The sequence below is a fragment of the Manacus vitellinus genome, unplaced genomic scaffold (genome assembly GCF_001715985.3).
Source record: "Manacus vitellinus isolate BGI_N305 unplaced genomic scaffold, ASM171598v3 scaffold_3_pilon, whole genome shotgun sequence".
NCBI lineage: Eukaryota > Metazoa > Chordata > Aves > Passeriformes > Pipridae > Manacus > Manacus vitellinus.
In genome coordinates, this window is record NW_021940535.1 from 9,098,784 (window position 1) to 9,120,712 (window position 21,929).

At 40.4% G+C, this 21,929-nt stretch overlaps 1 protein-coding gene across 3 annotated transcripts in view; it reads right to left on the minus strand.

Annotated features, from left to right (window-relative positions):
- BMPER (BMP binding endothelial regulator) overlaps window positions 1-21,929 on the minus strand; it is a 147,464-nt gene that overhangs the window by 36,098 nt on the left and 89,437 nt on the right. For 2 of the 3 annotated variants that reach the window (XM_018075932.2, XM_018075931.2), the window contains 2 exons: window positions 16,914-17,243; window positions 9,526-9,862 (listed from right to left, as the gene is read on the minus strand). In XM_018075932.2, coding sequence (XP_017931421.2) covers window positions 9,526-9,862; window positions 16,914-17,243 — 667 coding nt within the window. The remainder of the gene's footprint in view (window positions 1-9,525; window positions 9,863-16,913; window positions 17,244-21,929) is intronic. The other variant, XM_018075933.2, reaches the window with a different exon arrangement.

Sequence of the window (21,929 nt, forward strand, 5' to 3'; positions counted from 1 at the left end):
AGGGTGTGAACATTTTGCAGGTTGAACGGCAGCAGGAGAGGCCCCCCAAAATGGTTTGTGCTGCATTTGTTTGGGAGACTGTGTAAATCAGCAGTAATGTGAAGTACTGATTTCTTCGTGTGCTGTGAAGACTGAAAGAAAAATGAGGCTTGAAAAATTAAAAGCTAATTGCTTTACACACTAGCAGTTGCACACTTGAGAGAGCAAGTGTGGAGTATGGGACCCTTACAGGGACAGATAGGAAAGAAGCAGATTTGCCTATACCCTGGACTGCTACCTTATACCAGACAGCTACTTAAAAGCTGACATAATGCAGAGGTCCATGGAGATCTCAAAGACTGGGAACACCCCAAATATTTTGGATGTCCTGTGAGATTTATAAAAAACCCCACAAAACTGAAGGAAAAACCTACAGCTATTAAAAACACCCACAAGAAAGCTTTCAGTTAAATCTAACCCGTATAAAGTCTCCAGAATGGATCACTCGCATGCATCAAGTAAGCTCTCAAATTACAGTGAGAGAAACCTTCATAAGCTGCTTGGAGCTATCAAAACCTTACTAAGGCAAACTTTCTACAAAAAATTTTTTTTGTGCTGGTCACAGCTCACATCTTGCTTTGTCTGGTTATCCTGCCAGAAGCATACATGAACTCATAAGAATAACAGGAGGATTAGGTTAAGCTTATTTTTAAAACATTTCCCACAAATTCATCTCATTTTCCTGCTTATAAACACCCTTGTTCATCTTTGCTGTGTGTCTAATTAGGCAGGATATACTGCAGGTGGTTTAAAATAGGAGCTGAAATATAGTAGCTTTGCAGCTATGCATGTTAAAGGAAAGGTAATTAAAATTTCATGCTATGAGATGTAAACTGATCATCTCAAGGGCCCGAAAGGGATTTCTCCCCCATGTATGACATGGTACGGTTGGCCAGATACAGTAGGGGTGGGTTTCCTCTTCCTTGCAACACTTACTAGCCTCTGCCCAAGGCAGAATATGACATCTGATGGGTTGGTTTCTTGAATTATTTATTTACGGAAACAGACCTATTGCCATCAGCTAAGTATCTCTGAATTTTATTTAAAATCAATACTGCAATAAAGCTTAAAACATAAAAAGTTAAAATTAAATTAAGACAAACTAGGAAAGAAAGCCCCGCCAAGAACCTGTCTTAGAGATTAATTAAAATGAGATCGAAAGGGAGGTCTTGGATTTTTAACTTTGGTAGTTAAAAATCTGTGGTACCTGACAGAGACATAGGGTGATTTCCTCTGATGATGCTGACAAATTTTCCAAACAGCATCTCTCCAAAAATGAGATGTTTATTTTTGCAGCTAAAAAGAATACTTCAGTGTAGCAAGTACTTTTTCTTTAGCAATGGATCAAATCACACCAAATGGCAGGTGGCATCTTTTAAAATATTTCCACAAGGGAGGATATCACTCTCCTTTTCTACCAGTTTTTCTCCACATCTGCTCTCCTCTTTTCAAAAATCACGCATTATATTATAAAACTGAAACGTCAGTGGTGCTTTCCCAAATAGAAAAGAGCCCTTTCAAAAACTATTTATTACTGTTTGCAACGGGGATGTGATTGTATTTTGCTATGGTAGTCCAAGGGCATGCTCATACTCACTGTGAAATAGTGGCATTTTGATATTGTAGCTTTAATAAGAATATTTACAATGGGGAACCCTACATTAAAAAAGTTATGCCTAGGGCATGTTTAAAAGCCTATCAGACAGGCTTTGAAATATGTGAGGGACAGTAGACCTCGCACTGCAGGTTTTTTCTACAAACTCCTTACAGCCAAGAAGAAAGAACCACAAGTGAACTCAAGTTAGCGAAACACCAAAAGGATCTCTCAGTTTCTTGTGGCCAGACAAATTAGGTCTTCTGCCTTGGGAAGTCACCCCTTAGTTTTCCCCCAGAAAAAAGAGGCAAGCAAACAGGATCTGAGTGCCCCAATTAGAACGTGGGGGTTTTTGTCCAGCCCAGTAAAGGATGCATCTGCTGTCTCTGAACCAGCTGAAGTTTTCTTAAATTGTCTGTGGTACAACAAATGGTGGGAAGGCAAAACAAGGATTATTAACTGGTGCAAGAGATTAGTTTAATAAATCTGCATGGGATAGGAAAACTCACAAGGATGAAAACCTGCCACCCAAATACACCAAAATTCCCATTGACTTAGCTGAATCAGGATTTTACCTCATAACTCCAAGGCACTGTAGAAAAAGAAACAAAATCAGCCTACCAAACTTCTGTTAAAGGTAATCCAGGAACAATAAGTTCTGAGAATGCAGTCCATATTGACAAATAAGAAGGGCATTTAGGGTACCCTGCTTTTCTGTTAGATGTCTCCCCCTCTCCTCCCTATCATCCTTCAGGATTACTTTTGTCTCAGTTAAACTGACCTTACATTTTCACATGAAGAGTCTCACATCTGTCAGACACTGGACAATGAGGAAGACAGCATTTGGTTATGAAACACTGGACTTGAATTTCACTGAACCACGTAATAAACCAGAAAGAAATGAAGTTTTACTACGCAGAAGCAGGTTTTTGTAATAAGTCTCTATATACCTGCATGTGCAATAATAATAAATTGATTTTTTTTCCTGGAAAAATGAGAAAAGAAGCCTCACACTGCACCTAGAACCCGTAGGAAATAATTTTTCATTCTCTGTAAAAGGACAGGTGGCGTTGTGATCATGTATTTAGCTAAACAAAACAAACACATTCCAGACATGCCATCCTTTGAAGGAAAGGAAACTTCCAGGGTTTTAATCACACAGTAGTATGCTGCTTCATCTGTTTTTTTTTATAAGAGATATCTCTGTTAAAAAAAAAATCATTAACTTTCCATATAGGGAAGCACAAACTGGGTCATTGGGGAAGCATGCACTTCTCAGCTGGAAGCAAGCCATGGATGGTCTCAGGTGAACAGTGTCTATCCAACACCACTGTTTTGTCAGATTTTGGAGCTCTCTCCACCCTAATCCCCACTCCACCCCCCCCTGCCAATTCCCAATACCTCAACAGGAAAGGAGACATCTGTGAATCCTCTGGCATTGCTTCAATGTTTTACAGCTGTAATAACCACTGATACAAAGAGAAGAATGTTTTCTAGCCTCAAATTCCTAAGGTACTTTTCTGAACAGACAAGTGGATAGGACTTGGTTATGTGAAAAATATCCCACCAGGGGAAGGAGTGTGGGGAAAGATGAAGAGGAATTATGATCTGCAGATAACTGAGCTCAGCTTGGCTTTAGATTTATCTTTTCTGACCACTCAACCCATTTGTCCAAATCCAAACTTCTAAATCTAAACAGTATTTTTCTGGCAGCTTGCATTCCCTCGCTCTTGGCTTTATCAGATGAAAAATACTTCAAGGAGGGGACTTAAAACATTGGTGAGCCATAGACTTACATATATGCAGCATTTCTGCAGTACTCCTTACCATTAGAACATAGGGACGACAGTTTGAAGCTTGCTGCCAGAAATCCCAAAATGCACCAGACACTACAAAGTCCATTTTCTCTCATTTGTTAGCACTGTCAGTCACCAGCACTCTAAGTCATGGTGCCTCTTACCTGTATGTCAGCAAGTTCATCACAGCCTTACACAAGATGCACAGGTTGACATTTAGTGGTTTGAGGAATAATGTCAATTTATATAGGGGCATAAAGTAAAGGCAGCAGACAGCCTGGACAGATAGACACAGAGAACTGTTTCCCAAGCACCAGTGTTCTTGGAAGGGTTTGGGACACAATGGCTGACAAGCATAAGGAAAAGAGACAATGGGCATAAACTGATGGACAGAAAGTTCCACCTGAATACAAGGAAGAACTTCTTCACTGTGCAGGTGACTAAGGACTGGAACAGATTGCCCAGAGTGGTTGTGGAGTCTCCCTTATTGGAGATATTCAAGAGCCATCTGGATACAATTCTGTGCCCTGTGCTCTAGGATGACCCTGCATGAGCAGGGAGGTTGGACCAGATGACTCTATTGTGGTGCCCTTCAACCTTATCCATTTTGTAATTCTGTGATTCATAGAAAACTCACATCCTGGTGCAGATTTGCTTTAAAAAACCCCTATTATTATTTCAAATATTTTTAAATTCCTTTCTAACCAGAAGATCCCTGGGTTGTACAGCTGCTCAGTGACAATTTGCCCAAGAAGCTGCATAAATTGTTTCATCCTGAGCCTCTCTCTGTTGTGGTTACACTACTGCTAGTACCTCAACTCAGGGCCAGCTTCAGGCTGGCAGTCTGACAGGCACAGAAACATCCAAATCTTAGCACAAGGGCAAGTGGAAGCAAAAGCCAACCCCTGCTCTGTGCCAGGTCTGCAAGGGGACCAGTCACAGCTTCAAGCCATCAGTCGTTTTCTCAAGCCAATGCCACTGGCTTTGTCTTGAAAGGAGACACAGGCCAGCTCTGCCCTGGTGTGGTTTAGGTGCAGGAGCCAGGACAAGAGTCACCCTGAGGAGCAGCAAGAGCTACAGCTGCCCTTCACTTACATGCCAGAGGAGCCTTGAAGCAGCTTGGCCTCAGCAGGAACAGCACAGGCAACTGCTCTGCTCAAATGCACAGCCAGGGCCAGAAAATCTCATGGGGAGAATTTTGCAATATGCACCCTTGGCAATAAACTGAGGGTTCCAGAGATGCCAGTTCCACCCATCCCTTAAGCACTTGAATCAGGATTTTCTGAAGTCATTCTTCAGCCTACATTTTTTTTGTACCATCCTGCCGAGTGAATACAGGGGCATAACCACATGAATTTTACAGCTGTAGGTCATCATTTTTAACAGGGAAAAAACCTTCAAACCTTCTGCTTCAAAGCCACAAACCCTTGGCCCCAATATTTTAAATACAGTTTGTAATTAAGTTAGCAATGCAATGGCTCGCATGCTCTCTGCATCCATTTATGGCCAACTCCCAAACTTAATAACAGAGAACCAACAAACTACACAACATTGCAATTTATACTCTAAATTTAAGCAGTAATATTTTATCTAGTTAAGCGGCATTTTTTAAAAAAAACTGTAAGACAGAAGCAACTACCTGCATAAAGTTATTTGGCTAACTGAAATTGGAATTCATTAACTGATTAACCAAGAGGTATAGATGGAGTAATGTCATCACATCTCAAGCAACATTTAAGATGAGAATTGTAATATAGTAGATTTGCAATTCTTGAATGCATGTGATTAACAGATTCAAACAAATGATGCTATTACTATGTTAATTAAACCCTGCAATAAAATATAGAATGGGATTAAATTCAAGTGTTTGAGAGAAAAATAGATCTCTTAGGACAATTACAAAAGAGAAGAAGAGTAATCAAGCATTTGGCATGCTATTGTCTGTTAAAATCATAATAATAACAATAATACCATCAATAAAAAATATATTATAATAATAGGAAGAGTAATACCAACAAAAAGACTTGTCTTAAAGAGTTAGGCACACAGATTTTCCAATCTGAAACAGAGAAATCTACTGCATGGCAAAAGCAAGACACTGAATTTTTTTCTGAAGTTATGGCAGTAGTGAGAGTTTTGAGTGCTGTCTAACTAGTCATTTATGAACTCAGCTGCTGTGTAGGTGTATTAGAGACAGGTGATATACTGACATCATGTTGATGTCATGTTCCAAATCTGTTGATGTCAGCTTTAAAGAAAACCCAACAACCTACTAGAAACCACAGATGCTAATGAGGGCAGGTGCTCTAGGAGTATTAGTCCTGTGTCTTCCTGTACAGTGTCTCCTGCAGCCCAACATGTCCCTGCATAAAGCAGCACTGCAGTGCCCCTCTCACTGTGGTCCCCACACCCATTAGGAGCTGCCTGCTCCTTTGCCTCCCAAGGAGGCTCCTGAGAGGTATCAGTCATGACCAAGCAAAGTAAGTATGGGGGTACACTGGGGAACCACTCCACACGGCCTCACAGGGCTGGAGTCACATCCAGGCCCCTGCTCCAGCCCCGCTCAAAGATACACAATGAGATCAGCCATGGAGTAGGGCTCAGTGAGCACATAAAAGTCCTCTTCTGCTTCCTCAAGTCCCCTAAGCTCCCCAAATCCTCATCCAAGAGCTTAAATGGTACCACAGTATTTCCCAATAACGTGATAGAGTGTTTTCTGGTAATAGCAACATGAGATATTGAGATAGTATCACCTGTTTTTAGTGTTGCTTATACCCCAAGAGCAGCTTCAGGAGTTAATTGCACACATAGTTTAATTTTAATTTTATTTTTGCAAGGACCAATCCAGGACACTTAACCATACTGAAATACCAAACCAGACAAGTGGCAATGGTAACGATGCTAACTGTTAATCAGTTCTTCACATGGGCTTTACCAAAATGTCCTGGAAATTCAAAATTGTTTCCCTGTTTAATGAACTTGCCTCCAAAAAGTTAAACCCTAAGGGTTATTTTTAGAGTATTACTCATGAGTACTGAACAATTAGCAATGCATTAAAGACCAACAAAAAATACCAGCCCAAAACTAAACAAAGCAAACCACAATTAAAATCGCATAACATGTGTCTAGTTACAAAACAAAAAATTAAAAGAGTGGTATAAAATTAGATGCTAAAATTCTTCATTTGCAGTCAGGACTATTTCAAAATCCTTTCTTGTACACTTACATTGTGTTTTCTTCGACCATGTGCTTTGCAGGGAAACGCAAGTCACCAAAGTCACAACACCAAAAAAAAGGATTAAGGGCAAGGTGCACAACCTAAGGCATCAGATATCTCTCAAGGTCAAGCTCAGGAGTCAACACACAGCTAGGCCTCTACTCTTTAAAACATGAACTATATCCTATTCACTTAACAATCATGACAATCATGCTGTATGTTTTTTGGATGGCTAACAAAAGGAGAAACTACTGCTGTAAAAAGAACAAGACTTAAAATGAATTTAAGACCATCTTCACAGAAATCTCCTCAGTAACACAATGTCAGACAAATGTTTGCAATGCATTGTTCACTGCCTTTTTTGGTCTCTGCAGAAAATACACGCTAATTTGTCATGTTCCTGCTGAGTTTATTTCTATTTCTGAGAATTTTGAATAACAGCAGGTCCCTATCCGAGCAGCATAATGAAAATGAAGCAAAGTCAATAATATAGGCAAAAATGATCAAGAAAGGTTAACTCTTCAGAATGCAGTATTTCAAATGGAAAAATTCCATAATACATAATGTTGGAGGTTAAAAACTGAGAAGCTATTCAATTCAATGATGAGATGAATAGAAAATTAAAGAATCTGACCCTACCCTTCTGCCTCCTCACTTTTCTTACTGATAGGAACTTGTTCAGAGTTAGAAAAGCAGAATTTGAAAAATTTTATTTAAACCTAGCCTGAAATTAGAGGACATTGACTAAATATGCTTTTCCAAAAGACCTCAGAAAAAAAGCTGTGCTAATTTAAATTTCTTTTAATGGTAACTCAAATTTTTTGCAAAAGTACATCACCAGTAATGGGTTTTTTGAACAAAAATTAATGAAAAAAAGCAAATCTCTGAAATACTTGTATTTATACTTACTTACACACACATACATACTTATATCTGCAAAGATTAATGACAGAAAGCTTTCCAGAACTTTCTTGAATGTGTGTCCCATAATCATTACCTCCTTGCAGAAACTTCCTAGTATGAAAAACGGTGACGGTCATTGACTACATTGCTTGCTACAACTTCATCAGTTTCTAACAAGAAGCAGCATTCTACTACACACCATTATTTAACTGTACATTATAGTTTATCTTTTATTCCTGTGTTAGGAGCTGAGCATTCTAACAGTTAGCAACATCTAAATGGAAACAAATGAACAGCTCCTCCTGACAGAATATGATGGTCATTTCAACATAAAGTTTCCTTAGGGAAAAACATACTTTTCTACAAAAGAACATAATCAAATTAAATACTTGCTTGATTTTATTGCCTTTCCAAGACAAACATTAGACATAATTTTAAAGGAACAGAAAAGCTCTACGGTAATTCTTGTCTGCGAGCATGTAGAAATTTTTTTTCTGGCTGCTGTAGTCAAAATATAAATCATTTTCTGCTGTGGTGTCAGGAAGTGTATTGCACTAAATTAATCATGAGCTACTTTTAAAAAGGGACAAAAAATCCACTGCAAAATTAAACAAATCTCTCTGGGCCTGTTTTCCATTTGCATTGTCATCACTTACCTTTAAAGGATGGTGGAAGTGAGATGGGAATGTTGCTGAAATGCATTCAACAGAACCTGTGTGTGTGTTAGCTTCTCTAGTGCTCTCTGTTGTGCCTCCAGCCATTAGAAAAGATAAAGTATCATAACCTGCACACAATATAATTTTTACTCTTTGCTAGGCTCCTAGCACAGGGATACACTACAGCAAAATAAATGCACAGGCACATAGACTACAAGCCAAGCTGTAGTGCTTCTTCTAGCATTTCCCAGTCCCAGGTGTATTTTGCTGGAGTAGATAAAAGTCTTTCTGTCTCACTATAAAAGAAGAGGAAAGGCAAGTCTTAAGGGAAATCGAGTCATTTTAGAAAGCTTTTCCTAATAAGTCCAATAGTTTAGCAGATGTGTCCATGTGGGGAAAGCTGGGAGCACAGAGATCAGGCAGCTCCATTTGCCATCATACAACTGTGACTCGGCTTGCTTTTATCTTTTATGTCAGGCAATCAAAAGAAAAGTCAATTTTATTTACTAAGTGAGGGGTAAATAAACTCATGCCAATTGAAGAACAGAAAATATGTCTTTGTGGTTTAGACTGGAAGCATTTTAAAGATAAAAAATCTTAAATAATTCACTCAGACAAGGTTTCTAGATCCTCGTCTGTCTTTCTTTCCTCCCAGGGCAGGATGGCATGCATGGAACTTTTATTAACTCTCTCCTTCCAAACTCCCAGCCCAAAAACTACACCATTCAAGAGGCAGTAGTTATATTTAATACCTCTGCTTTAATAAAGTAATTTTCAAAATATTTCTGGGAAGACACAGAATCACAGAATATTCTGAGTTAGAAGGAACCCACAAGGATCATCGAGTCCAACTCTTAAAGCGAATAGCCCAAACAGGGATTGAACCCATGAACTTGGTGTTTTTAGCATCTTGCTCCAACCAGCTGAGCTAATCTCAGGGTCACACTTCCATAGACCACAAGCAATAGCAATTAAAGTCAGCCTCAACTTTACAACTGACTTCAAAATCACAGTTTACAAAAATGTTCTGAAATCTCTTCCCTCTCTTTCCTCAGTCTCCAAAAGTACTTTTTCTCTAGGTGATCACAACTCTGCCTGCCTTTCTCACTGTTGGCTGCTTGGGTCTATTAGCTCAGGACCCTCTTCTTCTGACTCCAGCCTCACAAAACCTCCCCATAATATAACTCTAAGCCTGCATATTAATTCTTAGCAAAGGCAGTTCAATGCATGTGTTCAAATGCTGCTGAAATTGGGCCAACTGTGTGGTTTTTCTCCTCGCACAGTAACTTAGTATCTCCCTCCAAAGCTAGCCACACTTACCGGTAAAATGTGGTATAATCCACTGTTGAATGACAGCTCTGAAACTCCCATGCTTTGAGTTTCTGGCACTCCCGGTGAGCTCGGAGTTTCACCCTGACTGTCCCATGACAGAGCTCAGGTACAGGTTTTCTCTGCGGGCGGCTGCAGAACTCATTGGACTCCACGCGCCAAGATTCAGCAAAGTCGTCCACATCAAACTTAAAATTCCCATCCCCCCCAATCAGGTCATCTCGCTTGTGCCCGTTGTAATTGCCACACAGACCACAGAGTCTGCCTTTCAGATGTGGTGCAGCCATGACTTCCACAAAACTGTCTCCATCCCATGATATTTCCAAGCCTAATAAAAAGATGAGACAAAAACAAGCACGAACATACACACAAAACAAACAAAAAAAAAAAAAAAGAGAAGAAGAAATTGAGGATAACAAACTGCACCTTATGTTTGCGAAACAGTGTTCATGGGAACCTGAACAAAGCCATTGGTTTTGTTCTGATAATGCTGTTAGATTTCTATATATCTTCCAGTAACTGCCTCTGGCAAGTACAGTGTTTCTTAAATCACAGTCAATTACAGTACAGTCATGCCTCTGTTTATTTTTGTTCCTCCTTCCTAATGAATGGGGTTATGCTAAAAAATATCAAGTCAAGACAGAACTATTCTCAACACTGAAAGAGGGCTCTTGCAAAATTCTGCAAATTGAATTTGTTAGGGTAAATTGCTAGCTGATTTCACAGGCAGTTTAGAATTTCAGCCACTGCCATCCATTGCACAGGTCATGGGCATACAAAGGTGTCCATGCCCCATGAGACTGATCCACCAGTGACCACCTTATGGGACACATTCTTTTCTTACCTACAAAGCTGACACGGATCTCTTACTTGGGTGAATACAACTGTTCAAATACAAGTACCTTATTTTGTGGGAGTAAAGAGTTAAAAAGATTACAACAAAGATATGCCAGATGGTCAAAATTGTTGTAAGAAGGCATTCTGAATTGGATTCAAACTGTTCATTCAAAAGGCATAAATTACCAACCTTCTGACATTGTCTACACTCAGAAATGATGGTAAACATCTAACCTTAATCTAGTGGCTGGGATATAAACCCTCTGCTACAATTTGTTTTACAGGAAGGTTTGGCACTTCTGGTACATCAAAATCAAAATTACTTTCTTTGGCTGACATCCCCTTTAATCTGTCTGTACTCACCTAAAAGCTAAATGTCTAACATAAGTCAGCTGTCTGGGCCCTCTCTTTGACAGAGAGAAAAAGGCAGCTCCGGATCACAACATGAGTGTCTAATGCAGGGGGAATGAATGAACTACCTCCTGAATGGCTTTCTGTTTCCAGTGATGTTTTAGAGGGCCCAAAGATCAGCTGGAGACTAAACTTCTCATTTTTACCTGGGTGACTGAAAATTAAATGAATTCCATTTTTTGAGGAGTAAATATGCATCTCATAAGGCAAAACAATTTGGGTATCATATGGGATAAAAACAACACCAAGAATCACTGCTGCTTAACTTCTACCCAAAAATGTTTTTTCTTGTAATTATTTCCAAGGTCTCATGCATCCTTCTACTTCACATGCCTGCAGTAATCCTGCATCTGAAGACCATAAATCACTTTGCTGATGTTAATTTACTCTCATGAAGTACCTGTGAGCAGTGATTAGTTAAGGATAAACACAGGACTGTGCTTTAAACAGGATAATCCAGATTTTACCCTCTTCTCACTGCCTGGCCAAGAATACCAAGAAGCATCAATCTGCAATGCAGGACCAGGGCTTCACTCCAGCTTTCTTTATTTGCTGTGTGGGCTGGCTTAGCGCCACCCTTTCCTCTTGTAAATCAGTGCTTGTCACTATGTGATCCAAATCCTGCGCTATCCTCATGTAAGTAATTAACATACCAGGGACTCAGTTCAAAGCTGGAACCCTTCCTTTAGCAACACATCCCATTGTCTCCTATGGCAACTCCTACCCAGGCTGCAGAGAAACAGGGTGAGGCTCGAGCAGCAATTATGGTCATGTCACCAGGAGTTTTGGGAACAATTTATTCACCAAGGCTGTGAAGACTGTTCTGCATCACCTGTCACTACAGTCTATTACACCATGTTTTCTTACCACTGTAGGTTAGCAATGATAGCACAAATATGTCCTGAACCAACTATGCTTGAGATCAGTTTTAAATTGTCTAATAAACCCCAGCATGGATGGGACCACAGTGTCCTCCTCCAAAGACACTTTACACCCAGCCAACTGAGAAATTGTGCAAGACTACAACTGCTAATGAGGCCAGCACAGTGGCAAGGGGGAAAGCTGCCTTTTAAGATGCTTCGTACATTCATTATCATTGCTGGACAAATTCAGACTCCAGCTGTCTTTGCTTCTGACTATGCTGAACAAAACAAAACACAGCTTGACTTGCAGACACAAGATTAATACTGCCGTGCTGGCATTTAGAAAAAACTTGCCATTAACTTATAAACCGGGATTTCTTCAGACTTGAGAATCATATAAACTTTCTCAAAGTTTAAAGCTTCAAGATCCAAATTCTCAGACAGTTCTCTTCAGATAATAACTACAGCTTTTAAGGTGGTGTTCAATTTCTTTCCCCAAACAAGCTCCCTCAGAGCCTGCTCACTTTAAACAAAGTCAGAAAAGACTGGCTAATGATTCTATCTTAATTTTCCTTTTATGCCTATTTTTTTGCTCAGGACAAGACTTACTGACCTTCAGTGAAAATACATTAATTAGGAAAGGTTAACTTTAAAATTTTCATGAATATTTGTGTCCCTTTCATGAGAGTTAAGTTAAACTAATTGTTACATGCTGCTTTTGTAGCTCTGCAACAGGCATGTAGGTATGCAGAGAAAAAAATAACATAAAACTATGGCTTTTCATCTCAGCATATAAAAATGCACATTTTTAAACCTAGAGATTCTTATTTTGATTACTGGATTTGATTCAAGAGACACACTGTGTAACTACCACAAAAGGATGTACGTTCCTCTAGCTGGGTACAGTTTAATTACACTTTATTCTGCTGTAATTGCTCAGATGGATGGGTAATTTCTACCTTTGATGAACAGCCTAAAGGTTTCTGTCCATAACAGAGCTTATTCCCTTTTGGAGTAACAGGGAAGGGTATTTATTCCCACATGCATGATAATTTTGTTGGAGCCTGATCTCACTGTGCAGTGTGTGCCTTTGGTTTGTTCACAAGCAGAAAATTCAGCTAGTTTCAGTAAACCAACAAGAGCTGTAACAGACAGGATTATGCTACAGAGCAATGTTTGAAATGTTCTCCTTAGCAGAGTTTCTTGGTGGCTATAACCCCCTTTCCTTTCCCCTGCTCAAAATGGATGAGTTTCCCATTCACTTGGACAAGGATCAGAATCTAAGAGATGTGAAGCCAAAGGATGCAACATCTGTCCAATCTGGGGATGTGCAGAAAAGGAATATTCTCTGAGTTACTTTTTAGGGTTTTCCAATTTTCCCCTCTCTTTGAAGGATACTTAATCAACATGTTACTTGATTTTTTAACTTGGCACACTATGTACTCTACTGCATTCAAAAAAAGTCCTGCTAGATTTATGTACATCACACACTGAGTTCCCCAAAATGGGAGCTCTCATCAATTGGTCTGCATGATTTTTCATGGTAAAGGCATCATCAAAGACCAGCAGACCATTCTTCTCTAAAGATTTAGTGCCAAAGTGGTACAGAAAACCTCAGCAAAGTAGCTTCATGCAAAAGATCAGCACAGAAACAACAACAACAACAATAAAATGCTTGTACACTAGAGAGATAGATAAGTAATACCAACCCTGTGAACCTCTACTCTCTGGTCTTTGCAGCACACAAATTTTAGATAAGGACTCAACACCACTCCAAGTACACCCATGACGAAGTACCTGCCAGTGCAGAGTGCAAGGATTGCTGCTTCATGGCATCCAGGGCTACAGCTGGTGAGGAATTTAGCAACAAAACAGGTTTTCAGTGGAAAATGCCAATTCATCAGAACTGAAATGCTTCAGGGAGACATATCGTATTCAATGAACTTCCAACACAGCACAGGCAAGGCTCCAGGCTGGTTTCCTGCCAGCTCGCCTGGTGGGCTGCCTGGAAGCCTGCATGATCAGGGTATGAAACTCCAGGACTGCCCTGCCATGCACATTGCCTGGTAGCCAGGGACCACAAGGATTCCTGAAGCTTTGGGCTTCCCTGTTTTATCCAGGACTCAGCTCCCAACTCTGCAAAAGGAAAACCAAAAGCCGTGGGAATGCTGGGGGAGCTGTAAGCACCAGACCCAGCATTTCCCAGCCCAATTTTACTTTGAATTTTGCTTCCAGTGCAGTGGTTTTGCTTATTTTTCATTACCTCCTCCCTCCCCCTCTTTTTTTACCCTACACTGGGAAAGCATATATTTTTTTTTAAATCCCCATTTCCTTTTGAAACAGAGAAAATTCTCCAATTTTTTTCCCCCCGGCACTCAGAATTTCCTGTCGAAAAAAATGTTTGTGTTTAAACCAGTTCTACTCAGCACATTCTTCCTCTCTACAACCTCTCTGCTGCTTGTCCTCTCCCAGCAAAATGGAGCCATGCCGTTCTGCTGCTTTCCAGGCCTTGTGTGCTGAGGAAAGGAGGACTTGGCCCAAGGTGCTGCATTCAGTGAGAGAAACCTGATCTTTCTCCATTAAGGGGAGGAATTATTTAGGCTATAATTTGCAGTGATTACACACTGTTTGGTATGTTGTCATATGCCATGTTTGCACTTCCTCTGCCAACACATGGACAAGGATGTGTGTAGTCATTTATTAGGCTTGCACCAGAGACAAACGGAATAGCAGCAGGATTAGCTGTCATTCATCTTCAATTGAAAACCCTTCCTTGGCCTGTGGTTGGCTAATGAAATCCACATCGCCAGAATTCATGGTGTTCAGCTGGCTGCAAAGAAAAACCCTCAAGATGCTTTTAATTAGAAGTTGTGAATAATGGTCAGCTTGTGTGCATTTTACAGACAGCCACAAAAATCTGCATTGCCACTTTGAGGAATGAGTCCAGAGCTGGGATCCACATTATGCAGACTTACATTTCCAGGGGCTATATGAACAGGTGTCTAAATTCTCAGCTCAACAGTGGGTGCTAGTGTCCCCCTTGAAAAAAAATTATGCTAGATAATGAGTATGACTATGCATCATGCCTGTGACCATATCACTCCACAAGAAAGACTGGTTTCACTGCTTTCACATGGCATTTAATTGAATTAACAGTAAATAGTATTCTCACTGAAACACTACTTCACTGTGCAAGTGAAATCTCTCAGGACTACAGTAGTACCTAACACATGCTAATGAGAAAATTTTAAACTTCCCCTCAGTATTTATCTATGCAAGGATACTATAGTTTCAGAACAGTCTACCAAAACAAATGTAAGTCCTCTGGTTCAGAATTTTGACAATTAAAGTATTTTCTAGGACTCAAAAGACCTGAGACTCTGGTATCTCCCTTCCCTGTTTCTAGAAATAAGGTACCAGATTCTGTAAAATTTCTAATTTCCTTTTGCTTCTGGTGCTGTAGACTCTGTTTCTTGCAGACAACTTCTTATTTGGGCACAAAACAAGCCCAACAAGATGGCACAGAGCAGCAAATTAGGTCTTAGTTTTTAAACCAGGGCCTCCATTTTGCTGGGTAGCCCCGGTGAAATGTTTCTATACTTTGACAACTTAAACTCATTCCAGCCATTAATAACTATGACTTTGTATAACTGCTGACTTAAACTGCAAAATATGTTGTTGCAATTGTGGAAAAAAACCTGAATGTTATGTTTAAGAACTGATCTCTCCGTTCTTATCTGTAAGCATTAAACGATGATGCTGTGTATTGAGTTTGCATGGCAAGATTTTGGTAGTGGAGGGGCTACAGGGGTGACTTCTGTGAGAAGCTGCCAGAAGCTTCCCTGAGGGAAGCCAATGGGGGGCCGACGGAGCCCATTCGGGCTGGCTCCAAGATGGACCGATTTCAGCTGGCTCCAAGATGGACTTGGCCAAGGTTGAGCCCTTCAGCAACAGTGGCAGCATCTCAGGTAAAATATTTAAGAAGGGGGAGAAAAGTCCTGTACAACTGCTGTCATAAAGAGGAGTGAGAAAGCGTAAGAGAAACAACCCTGCAGTCAGGGGAGAAGGAGGGGGATGAGGTTCTCCAGATGCCACAGCTGAGATTCCCGTGCAGCCCATGGCGACGACCATGGTGAAGCAGCTGTGCCCCTGCAGCCCGTGGAGGATCATGGGGGTCCTCCATGGGGGGTAGAGATCCACCTGCAACCCATGGATGACCCCATGCTGGAGCAGGAGGATGCATGAAGGAGGCTGTGACACTGTGTGAAGCTCATCCTGGAGCAGGCTCCTGGAAGAATCTGTGGACCCATGGAGAGGAGCCCTTGATAGAGCAGGTTTGCTCGTAGGACTTGTTACCCTGTGGCAGACCTACACTGGAGCAGTCTGGTCCTGAAGGACTGCACCCTGTGGAAGGGACCCACACTGGAGCAGTTCATGAAGAACTGCAGCCCATGGGAGGGAGTCACTGGAGAAGTCTGCAGGGAACTATCTCCCATGGGAGGGACCCCACGCTGGAGTAGGGAATGAGCATGAGTCCTTCCTCTGAGGAGGAAGGAGTGGCAGACACAATGTGTGATGAACTGACTGCACCTCCCATTCCCCATCCCCTTGTGCTACTCAGGGCAGGAGAAGGTAGAGAGAATAAGGAGTAAAGTTAAGCTTGTGAAGAAACAGGGGTGGGGGGAGAAGGTGTTTTGAAGATTTGGCTTAATTTCACATTATCCTACCCAGACTTGATTGGCAATAAATTAAACTAATTTCCCCAAACTCAGTCTCTTTGACAAAAGAGACAGTAATTGCTGAGTGACCTCTTCCAGTCCTTATCTTAACCCACGAGTCTTTCATTGTATTTTCTCTTCCCTGTCCTGGTGAGGCAGGGAGTGACAGAGTGACTTTCGTGAGCACATTTGGTTGATTTCCAGCAAGGATCGACCCACCACACCCTGCATAAGCCATTTTAAGTTACTGGAAGTGAAAATCATGGCACATTGATCCATTCAGGCAGTTAATTGGCAGCCGCAGAATGAAACACAGCTTAGCAAATATCCTGCAGAGTTCAAACTCATAGCTGGGATCTCCGTCTGCTTGTGGGCTGCGGGAATTTTGAAAGCACTCTGGGTTCCTAAGATCTCTACAGATTTATGACTATATTTATTACTGCTATCGTGCCTTTTTACTGACTACTGTTCATGTTGAACTTGAGAAATTCTTCAGGGAGAAAGAAGACACACATACACACATACACAGACACACACATACTTGCCCTACCTGCTTTGGTTGCCACTTTCAGCAAATAACCATCCAAATCGATATGAAATTGCGGTGTCTCGCAAGGTAGTGAGATTCGGGTCCCATTCCACTTCACTGTGAGGTGCTGCTGGAGGCTGATTGTGCTTCTGCCCAACACAAGGTCCACTGACTTTGTCCAGGAGAAAGAACGGGTCCGACGGGCATCGTTTTTTACCAGCACCTGAAAGGGCGAGGCAGAGGAGGAGCAGTCTTTTGTCAAAACGTACTGACATGTTCCCTGAAAGTTAAATGTCCGTCCATCAAAAGTGTTGTAGTGAGGGTCTCCAAATACAGTGCAAACTCCAGGCTCTGCAGGTGAGTGAGAAACAAAAGCGCCATATCAGGATCAATCAAAGTCTGAAAAAGGCAGTTGACAAGAACTTAGAGGACGCTGCTCTCACCTAATCTACCTGCTCTACAGGGCAGATTTTGGCTGACACCCCCTAGGAATATACACATCTTTTAAAACCAAAAGCTTCACAGCTTTAGTAGAAGTCTTCCCCAAGGAGGGTGGGAACCAAAGGCCCGTTGATTCCTGGGGCAGCATAGGAAGGCTAACCTGTACCTTTGCCCCTTAAACATATAATAATAATCTACCATCAGAACAGGTTATTACAATGCCTATGAAATTTTACACATTTCAGTGAGTGCCTGAAATTAAAAGCCATCAGACCACTTTAGCAGGACCTGGTTCTGTCCATATTTTACATTTGTACACTTATAAATATTGTACATTTTTTAAACTAGGCGTGTTTACTTTTTTCCCCCAAATCATCTGTAGAAACAGTATCTTTATTCAGTTTTACAAGCTATTGCATATGTTGTTTATACACAACTGACTTGTAGTAGTTATTGTTACCACACTACCAGCTAGAAGTCAGTAGTACATGACTAACATGAAAGCAATAACTACCTAAGACCATGGTGTCTCTACCAATTATTTGCATTATTACAAATGGATGTAGATTTCTTATGGATGTTTGCAGCCATACACTGGTTGCACAAGTCACAGCTCATAGGCAGAATGCTTCCACACTACTGTCAATGATGCTGAGTTACCCTGCAGCTACCCATCAACTGATTGAATTGTCTCACAATCAAAGATAGCAGTAAATTTATTTGCCTTGCAGCCTTCTGGTATAACAATAGGTTCTAACCACATCTCACTGCTCCTGAGAAGGCGTCTCAAGGCAGAGAAATGCACACTGCTACTGCCAGCTGGACACCCATGGGCTAAGGCTGCTTTTGAAAGATGATGTTTGTTTTAGGGGGAGGGCAATTTGACCCAGTAATCAGAGAGCTGTGAGCATCAATTAAAAAAATTTTAAAAAAATAATAATAATAAAGGAGGGGAGAGTAACAAGGAATACGATTTATTCATTGGAGGAAAAAAATGCAAATAAAATGGTCTGCCTGAAAAAGCAGCTTAAAAAAGGAAAATTCAAATCTACAAAAAAGGAAGGAGACACGAATGTTATGGAGAAGGGGAAGGGAATTCCTTCGGTGGAGTGGAATGCAGTTTTAACTACACAATACACCTTTCTCAGCAGGGTTTTTCAGCCTAGGCAGGGTGTTATGCTAAAGCAACTAAAATCTTTCTGGCATTTTTCTAGCTGTAAAGTGCACCCAAGGAAACCTACATGGAGACCCAGAAAATGGGATTAAAGGGGAAATATAGGGGAAAATGGGACCAGGAGACATTACCTTTTCCTTCTCCAGCTGCAATGCAGAATCACCTGTATTTATTCCTGACAGACCTATCTAACCTGCTCTTAAAGAGTGGTAGTAACAGCAACCCCACAGCCACCTCTGGCAATCTGTAGCAGTGTCTGTCTGTTCCTCCTGTGAGAAAGGTCTTCCTAAAGCCTAATCTCAGTCAGTCTCCCCTCACCACATGGTGCAGTGTTACTACAGAGCTGGTACCTTTACCCCTAACTAGCCATATGCATGCTTCTTTAGCTAAGACAGTAACTAATCTTGGCATCATTATTACCCCTCTTTACTATGTCTGGTAACTAGGGACCACAAGTTTCAGTTTCTCAAGGACATCATGTTGACAGCTCCATTAGAAGTCAAAATGAACCATATTTGATCACCACCTCTGGAAAACAGGCCTGACAGACTTTAGGCAGAGCCTGAAAACCAAGAAGAGTGCTTTTAAAAATTTGCACTTCTATGAGTTTCCTTTTGTTCATTGATACCAATAAGGATGTTAATAACTGCTTTCAAAAGTTCATTAAAAGATTAATTGATTCTCCATAAATTGGTAGGAACCATACAGCTTTTAATCACCAATGTCATTTTTACCAATGGGAAAAAAAAATCTATAAATTTTATAGAGACTATCTGACTTTACCTGTTACTAAATCACATTAACACACTTCTGATTTCCTTATGCACTCATCTAAGTATCTGCATGATGAATATTAAAATATATGACATTACCAGCTCAGATTCTACTTCAGCTTTTCCATCTCTAATTTTTCTTCTAGTGTAATCACAACTTTTATGAAAACAAGGAAACTATCAACAAAAAAAAATCAGCCAAACATCAGTAAAGATTCCAGAGGAAAGAACTGGTTTTGTTTGTGTTTCTAAAGGCCAAGAATGTGCACATTATACATGTTATTAACCAACCTATTGGGAGGGGAAGGCTGATTCCCCACCTAAGCAAGTGGTTAAGAGGCAAGACATGAGAGGAATAAACATAATTTAGAGATGTGCAAGTAAAATTGATGGTACCAATGGGATCCAAAGGAAATATTTATTTTTAATTTCTCATGTGTTATGCAGAGTAATGTTGTTTTATGTTATGTTACATCGTGACACGTCATATGTCAACTTGATGCAATGCAGTTAAAAATGTATTTTGGACTGGATAGCTGAATGTCTGATCCAAATTTCGCTGTTTTCTTTAATAACCAAGGAAATGGAGGAGGGAAAATCCACCTAAAAACAGTCTGAATAATTGATTCTCTGATATCACTGTGTAAAACATTCTTGAAAGGTTTGCTAAAATTGTGGGTTTTAAGAAATAAATCCACACTCTGAAGGAGTGTGTGCGATAACTCAGGCACTGCCAGTAAGAAAAACTGGTTGGCCTAGAAATAAACCTTAAACACCGGGTGTAACAAGACTGCAAAAGACAGTCAACATGAAAAGAGTTCCTGCCATATTTAGCATCTGGGTTGTTGTTTATTTCCTTTTGGGAGAGTTTCAATCACATCATATTTTATAGTTTGCTTCTTTTTTTTTCTTTTTTCTTTTTTTCTTTTTCTTTTTTTCTTTTTCTTTTTTTCCTTTTTCTTTTTCTTTTTCTTTTTTTTTTCCTATTTCTTTTCTTCTTTTACCTTTCTGAAACAAACCAGTCTTTCTGCTTGGCAGTTTTTGAAATCTATTGGAAGCACCCATTCTCTTGTTGGGACTGTGTGTGACTTGCTCCTCTGTTGGGACATAACGGATGGAGGAGTGTTGCTGCATCACCAATGTTCCCCAACACTAGAGTATGAAATTTCCCAGCTTATGCTAACAAGACATAACACATGGGTGAAGATCTTTCCCTTTCTTTCCTACAGTAAATTGTTCCCAGCTTATTGATGATACTCCTTGTCCCTACCAGCTGTCTGGGGTAGAGTTAGAAAAGGGCAATTATATATAATACTTCCCCCTAAGGCCTCCCTAGACTCCAAATACTTTTAGTTTAGGGACTTTCTGAGCTAGATGTGACTTCCCCTAATTTAGTAACCTTTGATAGGCTTTTTTTCTGTGAATTTGTCCAGTCTTTCCTTGACCCAAAAATGTTTTAGCATCCACAACACCCTTGGGCAAAATAAACAAAGAAACATTGCCTCTTGTTTGTTTTGAACCTGGCAGTCATGATCTTTGGTGTCTTCTTTTGCTCATCTACACATGCACATGAATGCAAATATACTTCTCTATCCTAGAAAAGCATAGATTTTTCAAAGGAGGGACCCAGAGCTATGTTCAGGGGGCTGTGATTTTCAAAACACCTCAGGCTCTCAACTCTGATTAACCATTATTAGGAGCTGGATGCAAACAGCTTTAGACCTCTTTTGGAAATCTTGCATGTCACTCCCTAATCGGTAATGAAAACTTCTGGCATTCAGAGAAGCTTTTGGGAGCTTGGCAGTTTTCATATTTGTTCTTTAAGCAACTAAATACGGACTTCACTCTTTTACATTTGACAATATTAAACTGTATGTGTGATGAATGCATTTTTTTCAGCTTCCACCTAAGGCTCTACAGCTTACTTGCAAACTAATAATAGCATTTAGGTGCTAAAGTGAATACTATAGAACTCTTGGCATGCTTTCCTTGCATTTACAAATCATGCTCCCAATTCAAATGAAATAGTTTCTTTCAGTAGAAAAGGTAATGGGGAAGGTAACTGTGGGCAAGGAGCACCGTTTTTGAAAACACATTTAGCTGTACAAAAAATGAAGCTAAAAAAGCAACAACATGGAAAAGAACATATTGGCATTTCCCAAGTTTTAACATACTCTGAGAAAGAAAAAAAAAACAATCGCAACCTGTTTTGGCCAATACGGAGGGGTAGAAGTTTGAAAGACTACTCATTTCTGGTAAGTAGTATGCTGAGTAAAGGCAAGAACCGCTTATTGAAATAAGTGGTTGCCAAAATGTACCTTTCTTCCTTCTACCCAATGCCCCCATTCCCCCAGACAGTATTTAGCCTTTTTAGAAAGGCAAAATATATATAGTGCTTGGTGGAGGCCAGACAGACAGTCAGCACACACATCCTGACCAGCCGGAGAGCATGAGCATATTGGCTGAGCAATTAGCACACTTGTAGCTCCAGACCAGCCACAGGATATATTGTCTCTAGCTGTGTTTATTATTTGTTGGGATATAAAGGAAATGGGACACAAATCCATAGGAAACCAGGCTCTGTTAGCTCTGGTGCTCATGGAATAGCTTGTTTTGTTTTTTCAGGAGATCAGAGCAGTCAATTGAAGT